Source organism: Quercus suber, unplaced genomic scaffold (genome assembly GCF_002906115.3).
Source record: "Quercus suber isolate HL8 unplaced genomic scaffold, Cork oak 2.0 scaffold_249, whole genome shotgun sequence".
Classification (NCBI taxonomy): Eukaryota; Viridiplantae; Streptophyta; class Magnoliopsida; order Fagales; family Fagaceae; genus Quercus; species Quercus suber.
The window spans coordinates 913,762-925,291 of record NW_027069705.1 but is presented as its reverse complement, the minus strand read 5'-3'; the positions used below and the strand labels follow the sequence as shown (position 1 = coordinate 925,291).

General features: G+C 36.5%; 1 protein-coding gene across 1 annotated transcript; it reads left to right on the top strand.

Annotated features, from left to right (window-relative positions):
* The first annotated feature begins 222 nt into the window (after positions 1 to 222).
* On the top strand, positions 223 to 4,368 carry LOC111986347 (amino-acid permease BAT1). Its single transcript, XM_024017974.2, has 7 exons — positions 223 to 607; positions 756 to 935; positions 1,571 to 1,690; positions 1,833 to 2,024; positions 2,793 to 3,098; positions 3,216 to 3,398; positions 3,707 to 4,368. Exons 1-7 carry the CDS (start codon positions 506 to 508, stop codon positions 4,196 to 4,198), a joined length of 1,575 nt encoding a protein of 524 aa, XP_023873742.2. The 5' UTR covers positions 223 to 505; the 3' UTR covers positions 4,199 to 4,368.
* The last annotated feature ends 7,162 nt before the right edge of the window (positions 4,369 to 11,530 follow it).

The window sequence follows — 11,530 nt, the reverse complement described above, 5'->3', positions numbered from 1 at the left end:
ATTTTGAGAAAGTTTAGTAATGCATCTAAATTTACAACATGCTTAAGTTTACGTCATCTCATTATTGGTGCATCTAATTTTTTATTATTATTAAGTTCTTATTGTGGATCCATGTGTTAGTATTGAAATCTAATCACACAATGACACCTAAACAAGTTGTGAAATTTGGTGTGATTGTAGGCGCGCACTTTTATTTTGTTGAAAGATGATTTTATCCACCTGTAAGCTTACGCTTGGTGATGACTAATCAGCTGTTTCCACTTTTCTCAAGTCAAATTAAGCAAGCCACTAAGTATGAGTATGATCCTTTCGATTTTGTTGCAACCTTGGTGTCCACTCAACTAGCCATTAATCTCCATATCCTACACCTGATAATAATGACTAATTCTTCTTCCACCATCTTTCCTATTCTGTTCAGATTCATACACTGACTTAATTGAGATGGTGACCGATTCAAAACTAGTCTCATAAGTGTCAAACTTTCCATAGAAACTCGAGTTCAGAGATGAACACGAATGTAAGCATCACTCAGCAAGCTTTGGAAATGGATTCTGGAGAGAAGCGTCTCCATGAGCTTGGATACAAGCAAGAGTTGAGAAGAGAGATGGTTTGTCTGAAACCTTCCATATCTCAAAAGTCATATATGCTAATTTAGTTTTGAAACATATTTCATACTTCTATGTTGGGTCTCGTAAAGAATACTTAACACTGTTAATATATGCATTCTTCTTCTTTTTTCTTTTGGGTTTCTTCAGACTCTATTCAAGACGCTTGCAATAACATTTTCAAGCGTAGCAGTTTTCTCTGGAACACCACTATATGGCCCAAGCCTACGTTATGCTGGTCCTGCAAGCTTAATATGGGGATGGGTGGTAGTCACATTTTTCACCTGGTTTGTTGGACTAGCCTTGGCTGAGATATGCTCCTCCTTCCCAGTATGTTTCCTTTTTGTTATATATATTTTTTCTCCTCGATTACTCCTTGCACAAACGCGTTGTTTGAAAGTTTACCCTTTTTAGTGTCATTTAGAAGTACCAGATCCAACACACACACACACGCACACAAATGTACTGCTTATAGTTTTCATCAGTAATCAATCATTCGATTTCTGGTGAACAATCGAGATTCCTTATTAATACAAGAACGCTACTAGATTTTCAAAATCCATGAAAGGATTTCTCAGTTCTCCATCCTGGAAATGAAGGCATATGGGTAAAAAGTTAGGTGTAACCACATGACTCAATTTGGTTGAGGAAATTAAGGTTCAGCAACTAGAAAACTATACCAAACTTCTTTTGCCCTTTCATATTACTCTGCTGGGATTTTATCCTCTTACACTAGTTTTTTTTACATCCGTTCACATTTACTTTCATGTATTAAAATGTAGACATTTCTATGATATTGATATAAAAATGGATGTAAAAGAGTGCAAGAGGATATATATATTAAAAAAAAAAAAATCACTTTGTCAAAACACACATTCATTTTTTTTTTTTTTTTTTTTTTTTTTTTTTTCAATTTCGAATTTACTAAACTTATAGTTGATCTTGGTTGTGGAAACATTGAACAGACCACAGGTTCTCTTTATTTCTGGGCTGCCCATTTGGCTGGACCCAAGTGGGGGCCATTTGCATCATGGTGTTGTGCTTGGCTCGAGACTATCGGAGTTGTTTCTGGAATGGGTGCTCAGGTTAATTTGGCAACTTCCTTTCAACATATTTCCTGCTGCATTCTAAATTTATTATACAAATATAATGGACTACAGAAAACTATAAACTTGCAATGGTAAGAAGTAATATTTCTTTTTTCTTTTTAATTTGTGCTTATTTTAGGCCTATTCAGGAGCTCAGGCATTACAAATGATCATTCTTTTGTCCACTGGTACAAACAAGGGTGGAGGCTACTTTGCACCACGAAGTGTATTTTTGGCTATATATATGGGCCTAATCATCATATGGGCGGTACTCAATACGTTCGCGTTGAACCTAATAGCATTCCTCGACATAATTTCCATATGGTGGCAGGTGTGCTATGTAGTAATATTTTGTTTCTCAAATACCTTCTTTGCAAGTGTATGTCTTATTTAGGATGAGTTTGGTTCAGTTTTTTGAACTTGTGCAATTTAAAAATGTGTTGGTTATGTATTGCGTTTTGTTGAGATTTGGAATTGCCACTGAGGAGTTCCCTTGTATAAGCACAAAAAATCATGTTTACCGGTCTAGAAGGGGAAAAAGTTTTGTCTAACACAATGGGTCGATATCTACTTGGTTGGCAATACTTTAGGCAAGTATTATAGGTCTTGCTAATGTGTGCTCTATGTTAGTTCATTTAGACCCCTGTAAATTAGATTGTTTAATCTAATTAATAAACCCAAGTTGTTATCTAGGTTTAATATTCAGATCTACTAAATATGTTTTTGTTCTCGATTTGCCAATTTACATAAAATTAGAACCTAAACATTTATTCCTAAATATTTAAAACCTAACACTCTCAGAATATAGATTAAGTAATCGTTATAAATTGCAATTCACATTTTTTAAATAGAAAAATGTACATTAATAATTCATGGGCATGCATGCACAAATTCATTATGTTTGTATGTATTCTTTTTATATACACTCACATATAATTAATAAAATATTAAATACAACTTAACTTTAAGGCACTAGTTAACATAAACAAATATAATATAATCGATTGCATCAACAAGTGGGTACATATAGTTGGTGATTTTCTTATATATTCCTTATGGATTTTTTTTCAACTTACATGCCATTAGTGTTATAATTTAGGTAATTGGTGGTATGGTGGTGATTATAATGCTCCCTATCGTGGCACAGCCAACAAAACCAGCTTCTTATGTGTTCACTCATTTTGAGACATCTCCCGAGTCAACTGGAATACAAAGCAAACCTTATGCAATTATATTATCAGTACTTCTAAGCAGCTATAGTCTATATGGTTATGACACTGCAGCTCATCTAACAGAGGAAACAAAAGGGGCAGATAGAACTGGTCCTATTGCTATTCTTTCTAGTATTGGAATCGTCACCTTATTTGGATGGGCTTATTATATAGCTCTTACCTTCAGCATTCATGTATGTTTCTAATAGTTGGATCCTTTTCTTTTCTTTTCTTTTTTTCTTTTTTAAAATTTTAAATATACTTTAGCAAAGATAGCTTGAAGATGACTTGAGGTTGTAATTTCGATGTAGGATCTTAACTATTTATACGATGTGAACAATGAGACAGCCGGTGCACTTGTACCAGCACAGATACTTTATGATGCTTTCCATGGGAGGTTTAACAATTCAGCTGGGGCTATTGTGTTTCTATGTATCATCTGGGTGTCATACTTCTTTTGTGGGCTTTCAGTTACCACTAGTGCTGCTAGAGTAGTAAGTATCTCTCTCTCTCTCTCTCTCTCTCTCCGTGCTAGTAGGTGTTGATGATAGGATGATAGGAATTATTGAATTTGGCCTTGTTTACTACTCCAGTACGTGACACAAAAACACTGACATGTGTCTAAAAATGGCTACATGTCACTTTCGTGTCCCATCTAGTGTATCACATCCACAACTAATCTTGAGGTCATTTGAGGAGTCTTGAAGAACTCAAAGTTCTCTTCTCCTTCTATATTTCATTTTTATTTTTTCAATCTAGGAATGGCAATAAACAACTTGGTTTCTTCTTCTTCTATTTATAGGTTTATGCTCTATCAAGGGATAGAGGAATCCCATTTTCACCAATATGGAGAAGAGTTCACCCAAAGCGCAAGGTTCCAACAAATGCTGTGTGGTTCTGTGCAGCCATCAGCATCATTCTTGGCCTGCCCATCTTGAAACTTGATGTAGTTTTCACTGCCATCATTTCCATAAGTACAATTGGATGGGTGGGAGGCTATGCTGTCCCAATTTTCGCCAGGCTAGTTATGGCAGAGGAAAATTTCAAACCAGGACCGTTCTATTTGGGTAAAGCAAGAAGGCCAATTTGCTTGGTGGCCTTCCTGTGGATATGTTATACGTGTTCGACCTTCTTATTGCCAACAACCTACCCACTCCAATGGAAAACTTTTAATTATGCACCAATAGCCCTCGCTGTAGCCTTGACACTGATAATGCTTTGGTGGTTCTTGGATGCAAGGAAATGGTTCAAGGGACCAGTAAGAGATTTTGAGAAACAAGATGGAGACATTTGAATGTAAATTGCAAAGTTGATTAAATGTTGAACCATGGTATAACATAAGAAACACTTCGGCTTTCATTTTTATTTTTTTAGTCGTACACTTGCATAACATGTCGAAAATTTTGACAATTTGTTTTTTTGTTAACTGAAAAGTAAAAGTATTAGATAAGATTCATAAGTGTATTCCTTGATCCTTCTTAAAATGATATAATTTTTTTCTAACAAAGTATAATTGATACAATATTAGATTTTTTAAATTAAGCTATCTATATTTGTTATTTTAAAGTGTTTTAAATTTTGTAATTTTTTAAGGAAACATAATGAATTTTAAATTCAATTATTATATAAATCAAGATATTTTGTAAATAATGTAACTTATTGTTGGAGGTTGTTTCTAGTACTCCTTACAAATGATTTATGCTCTATATGTCTTAAATGGTTTAGAGTGAAAGCAGCTAAAGAAAATGCATTGCTTATATAATGAAAAAAATAAATAAATAAAGATTTTAATAACATTTGAAATACGCAATTTTATCAGAAACCTACCAATTTTACGTAGAAAATGTGACATAATTGTCAATGGTTCTTTCTACAATTACCTCTCCTCCCAAACTATCCTGAAGTGGATCAAATTAGATTGAAAGGACTGAATAGACCAAATTGGACCAAGGTAGACTGAATGGGCTGTTGTAAACCAAAATATTATGCTGATGTGACTCAAAATGATTGTTGTAAAATTGGACCGAAATGACCAAACTGGATTGAAATAACCAAAATAGACCAAACTGGATCAAAGTAGACTGAAAGGTTATGCTAATGTGACTCAAAAGGAGTGTTGCAGAATTGGACAGAAATGATTGAATTGGACTGAATGGACCAAATTAAACTAAACTGGACCAAAATGGACAAAACTGAACCAATCGACTATTGATCTTCCGAAAATCACAAATTTTATAAACATCAATATACAAGAAAATAAGGACATTTAAGCATTCCATAATGAGAGTAATAACTCACCCTCATTTGTGCAATGCTTTGCTGGTGAAATGACTAAACTGGACCAAATGAACCAAATTAAACTGAATTGGACCAAAATGGGCAAAACTGGACCAATCAACTATTGATATTCCAAAAATCACAAATTTTATAAACATCAATATTCAAGAAAATAAGGACATTTAAGCATTCCATAATGAGAGTAATAACTCACCCTCATTTGTGCAATGTGTATATATATATATATATATAGTAGAGATTCAAATACCACGTAGGTCTTAGGCCTACATTGCGTCAAGGAAAAAGTTTCACTAAAAAATAGAAGGATTATAAAGATGGCACAAAGGCGAATAACTTAGTTTCAAATACACCAAAGAACGTTCTTTCTCAGTTTACAAGTGTGAGAAGATCACTGACTGCAGAATCAAGAGCCGGTAGCTGCTATGCTACAGATAAAGAAACTGTTAAACAACACGTCGTATAGCATCATCATCAAACAACACGACAGGTCGCATAGCGTCTTATTATTTTTAGTCATTTTGTGTGACATGTCGCATTGCATTGTGAGGCTTTCCTCGGTCAAACTGCATGTCGTGCGCGTTTGTGTTTTACTATTTATTATCTGTTGTACATGTGTTTCTTTTTTTATTGGTTTCTAAATAGGATAGTGGAATTAGAGTTACTGCAGTTAATTAGAAACAGTTTTCACCATGGCTTGAATTGAATTAGAATAAAGCTTCATTCCATTCTCTTGCTAGTTCAATTACATAACTTATTTTGAAACTAAAGGCTGAAGAAATTAAATTTGATAAACATCCTCAGGCAAAAACTTGGATCCAGTGTCTCCAATACACTAGACTCATTTCAATTATAACACATTAGTAGAGATTCAAATACCACGTAGGTCTTAGGCCTACATTGCGTCAAGGAAAAAGTTTCACTAAAAAATAGAAGGATTATAAAGATGGCACAAAGGCGAATAACTTAGTTTCAAATACACCAAAGAACGTTCTTTCTCAGTTTACAAGTGTGAGAAGATCACTGACTGCAGAATCAAGAGCCGGTAGCTGCTATGCTACAGATAAAGAAACTGTTAAACAACACGTCGTATAGCATCATCATCAAACAACACGACAGGTCGCATAGCGTCTTATTATTTTTAGTCATTTTGTGTGACATGTCGCATTGCATTGTGAGGCTTTCCTCGGTCAAACTGCATGTCGTGCGCGTTTGTGTTTTACTATTTATTATCTGTTGTACATGTGTTTCTTTTTTTATTGGTTTCTAAATAGGATAGTGGAATTAGAGTTACTGCAGTTAATTAGAAACAGTTTTCACTATGGCTTGAATTGAATTAGAATAAAGCTTCATTCCATTCTCTTGCTAGTTCAATTACATAACTTATTTTGAAACTAAAGGCTGAAGAAATTAAATTTGATAAACATCCTCAGGCAAAAACTTGGATCCAGTGTCTCCAATACACTAGACTCATTTCAATTATAACACATGGTCAATCTTAGACATATGTTACTGTAGGGACAAAGAATTTGGCAACCCCAGCCTATTTTATACTGAGCCCAAGGCTCACGCCGAGGAGGAAGTAATGTCCGAGGACAAACGAAGAAAGTCCAAATTTCCAAGGAACATCGCCGAGAATAATCCTGTCCTTGGTGAACCAAGATCATAGAAGAGAAGAGTGGCACGCCATCAAAGGCAGCCTCCCAGAGCATTCCAAAAAGAAGGACGAGTACAATGGGCCAGCCATGGGAGCATGGTGGAGAAGCAATTCAAGGAAAAACTGTCACCTTCGCATTAAATGCCAGCAACTAACATTCTGGCCTCATTAACGAGGAAATGACCCTTGAACAGTGCTACTTCGGTTACCGCAACTCACAGAATGCCGGAGAGGGTGTCTGATGGGACAAACACTCAAGTATAGGCTTGGATGATCAACAAGTGGAAGGTCAAGATCGTTTAAAGAGGACTATATAATAGGAGAAACCCACCATAGAAAGGGGGCTGGAGAAAGGAAGAGAGAAAGCACTATAGCAATCTCAAGAACTCCTGTAACCATTGTCATCCAATAGTTACAAGAGCAGAGCTCCTCAGATTGTGCCGAGGACGAACTTTCTTTGAGAAACTTAGTTCATTTCTGTTTGATCATCATAAAAACCCATTTTAACTGTCATCCATGCACTAAAGCCTAGCTCTTTGACCCATTATCTACAAATTTATTGTACTGGGCTAAGATCCCACACATATAGGAGCTTGGTCTGAAAATCGTGACCCTACAATTGGCGCTGTCTGTGGGAAGAGCTTATGTGATAGTGACTGCAACGGATAGTTAAGATAGGATCAGACCCTCATCAGCAAGAGTCCCTAGGGAAAGCCATTATGGTGGCCAGTTTACTATGTGAGTAAGACATTATATGAGGCACACACAGTTGTTGTCCTAGCTCAGCTTCTGCTCAAGTCTATACTTTGAAGTATACGAGAAGGATTGCTAAATGGGGCACAGTTCTAGGGGCTTTTGACATCAAGTACATGCCTCGTACCTTTGTCCAAGGTCAAGTCCTCGCGAATCTGGGGGCCGAGTTCGCTGGACTTCCATTAGAGGAAGTGGTAGCAACACAGAGCTATTCAAGGAGGCTCCGTGGTGGGGCTAGTTCTAGAAAGTATATATTGATATTTTCTAATCTACTGAAGTGGCTAAACGGAGCCTTAGTTATCACGGGTCCTCGGATCTCCTGCTTTGGGGGAATTAACACACATTGGCAATTATCTAAGTATTGGATAAAACCAAGGTCTTGCATGGCTCCTTGGACCATAAATCTATGGGGAAACTAATAACTTCAAGCAATTATCTAAGTGTTAGACAGAACCAAGGTCTTGCATGGCTCCTCGAACCACAAACCTTTGGGAAAACTAATAACTTTTGGCAATTATCTAAGTGTTAGATAGAACCAAGGTCTTGCATAGCTCTTTGGACCACAAGCCTATGGGAAAACTAATAACTTTTGGCAACTATCTAAGGGTCAGACAGAACCAAGGTCTTGCATGGCTCCTCGGACCACAAACCTATGAGAAAATTTGCATTATGGGCTTAACATTTTTTGTTACCCATTCAATAAAAGAAGAACCTTAGCTATGTCGGGTCCCTTAAACCTCCTGCTAAGAAGAACCTTAGCTATGTCAGGTCCCTCAGACCTCTCGCTAAGAAGAACCTTAGGTATGTTGGGTTCCTCGGACCTCCTGCTAAGTGTTAAGCAAAGCCTTAGCCATGCCTGAGTCCTCAGATCACATGCTTTGGGAAAATTAACACTATAACATCTTTTTACAAGTGCTTAAGTAGAACCTAAGGCATGCTTGGATACTCGGACTAGACGCTTGGGGAAAACCAACGCTCTGACGTCATTATAAATGTCAAACAGAGCTTTAATGCACAATGGTCCCCTTAGATTACTTACTTTAAATCCAACATTCTTTGACGGTTGCAAAATTATGTTCCTGATTATTCCTACATAGTTAACTTATTTGAAATTAGCAGCCGGATGCTACTGTCGGTTTTGTTAAAGTCAAGCTGATGACTTTTCGTTACCGTCAACAGCATCAGTTCTAAGCCCCATTGGAGGGAAAAATAACAACACACCCATTAATGAAATAATTATTGCAAAGAAAGGAAGGATTCATAAAGTAAAAAGTGCAGCTCTTCTTATTAAATAAAGGAAAGGTACATCATATTCCAAGCGGCTTAGGCAGGCTTGTTTTAAAGCTAATTATAAAAAGAGAAAGCCCATAGGAATGGTAGATTCACAATCTTGTTCTAGCAGCAATCGAGCCAGTATGGGTGGTACCAGCGATGAGAAAGAAGAAGAGGCGAAAACGCTCGATGGACCATTTTTCTCCAAACTGCAAGATGTCCTGCTATCAATGTGAGACCTAAACTTTGTCGCACCAAAAGTCTGATGTGATCTACACCTGCTTTGGTTCTTGGCTAAAGGAGGAGAGTCTTCTTTCTTGCTCGGTTGAAAGGTAGGAACATCTTTGGCCTCTGCTACCTTTGCCTCAATTGCGTCATCCAGGATTTGGGCGGCATCCTTGGTTTCTAAAGGGGGCTTAGTTTCCTTGCCCTTGCCTTTATCCAAGGCCACCTCATTCCCTAAGCCTTGATCACGATCTTGGCAAGGTCCTTGGGAATGCTTGAAGGGTTGAGAACTTGAGATTCCTGCAGAACTCAAGGATCTGTAAATGTGAAAGAACGATTCCCCCAGGGTGCCTTATATAGAAGGCGAAGTCTAGCGGAAGTTAATTCGCACGGAATTCAAAGAAGGAGTTACAAGCGAAATAACTCTCGCCTAATTTTTGAAGAAATCCTCAACAGTTAGATCTGTGTCACTTCATAAAGATACTAATGAAGGCACGCTCCATATATCGAAATGCCAAGAATGTGCCTTGGGCAGGTGAAAAGACTCTGGTGCGAACGGAAGACAAGACTTGACAAGCCATGACAAAGACCCGAGGACATCAAAATCCTCATCTTCGTTTGAGGATCCAGACAGCAGGATTTTGAGGGGCTATTGTGGGGCCAAAGAATTTGGTAACCTCAGCCCATTTTATATTGAGCCCAAGGCCCACGCCGAGGAGGAAGTAATGTCTGAGGACGAATGAAGAAAGCCCAAATTGTCGAGGAACATTGCCGAGGATAATCCTGTCCTCGGTGAACCAAGATCATAGAAGGAAAGAGCGGCACGCCATCAAAGGCAGCCTCCCAAAGAAGGACGGGTACAATGGGCAAGCCATGGGAGCATGGTGGAGGAGCAATTAAAGGAGAAACTGTCACCTTCGCATTAAATGCCAGCAACTAACATCCTGGCCTCGTTAACAAGGAAATGACCCTTGAACAGTGCTACCTCAGTTACCGCAACTCACAGAATGCTAGAAAGGGTGTCTGATGGGACAGACACTCAAGTATAGGCTTGGATGATCAATGAGTGGAAGGTCAAGATCGTTTAAAGAGGACTATATAATAGGAGAAACCCACCATAGAAAAGGGGCTAGAGAAAGGGAGAAAGAAAGTACTATAGCAATCTCAAGAACTCCTGTAACCATTGTCATCCAATAGCTACAAGAGCAGAGCTCTTCGGATTGTGTCGAAGATGAACTTTCTTTGAGAAACTTAGTTCATTTCTGTTTGATCATCATGAAAACTCATTTTAACTGTCATCCATGTACTAAAACCTAGCTCTTTGACCCGCTCTTTACAAATTTATTGTACTGGGTTCACTGGGCCAAGATCCCACACATATAGGGGCTTGGTCCGAAAATCGTGACCCTACAATCACTATTTTATCGAATTCAATACATTGGAGCATACACACACACACACACACACACACACACACTAAATTAAAAAGAATTGGGATCCTAGCCAAAATCTAGAAAAGGAATCCAAGCCAAATACAAGTCAAATTTAACTTTCACATCTAACATATACAAGCCAGGTTGACAAGAAACTATTAACAGGAATCTATATATATAATTATAGGTAAAGCAGAGAGAAAATCCAATTAAATTTCAAATTGAAATTTAATTAGAGTCTAATTTTGTGCCATGTGTCTTATCTAATCTAAATTTTAGAATTTTGTGCCAAGTGAGTTAATTTAGTATAAAAATTGAATTTCAATTAGAGTTTAATTTTGCACCACGTGTCCCATCTAATTTAAAATTTTGTGCCAAATTAGTTAATTTAGTGTAGTAAATGAGGAGTCCAATATAATAAACCATAAAAACCATAATCATATAACTAAAAAAAAAAAATTCAAATTTATAAGTCATATATATATATATATATTAATAGGTAAAACTTAGAGAAAATTGAATTAGAATTTGAAATTATAATCAAATTTTGCACCGTGTGTCTAAATTTATGTGGGAACTACACCATAATTATCCACTTAAGCTAAACATTTTTCTATGTATAATAGTTTAAAATAGAATTATAAATAAAATACTACAATATTGAAATAATATAATCCAATAAGTGAATAACCAATCATATATTTTTGTCAAATTAATAAAAATGTATTACATTTATATGCTATATAATATATTATATTTATCATTTATCAAAATACTATAGTTTTAATTTATTTAAAAAAAAAAAAGAAAACAAGAACTAGAGAAGGAAAGCCACACACTTGGGGATTTGGGGAAGAAATGAGATTATTTTCTCTTTTGAAGTGTACTGTTTTTAAGCCATACAGTGATCTCTTGGAATTAGGGCAAATATTAAAATATTTTTGGACTTAAAAATCTGTAAAGTACAAAAGGATTCAGAAAACAAGTCAGA

Bases quoted from the DNA above. Each gene is read 5' to 3' on its own strand.
- LOC111986347 (XM_024017974.2), top strand. From the start codon at position 506: ATGAACACGAATGTAAGCATCACTCAGCAAGCTTTGGAAATGGATTCT. The intron at 936-1,570 runs GTATGTTTCCTT...AACATTGAACAG, and splicing joins AGATATGCTCCTCCTTCCCA to ACCACAGGTTCTCTTTATTT. The intron at 3,099-3,215 runs GTATGTTTCTAA...ATTTCGATGTAG, and splicing joins CTCTTACCTTCAGCATTCAT to GATCTTAACTATTTATACGA.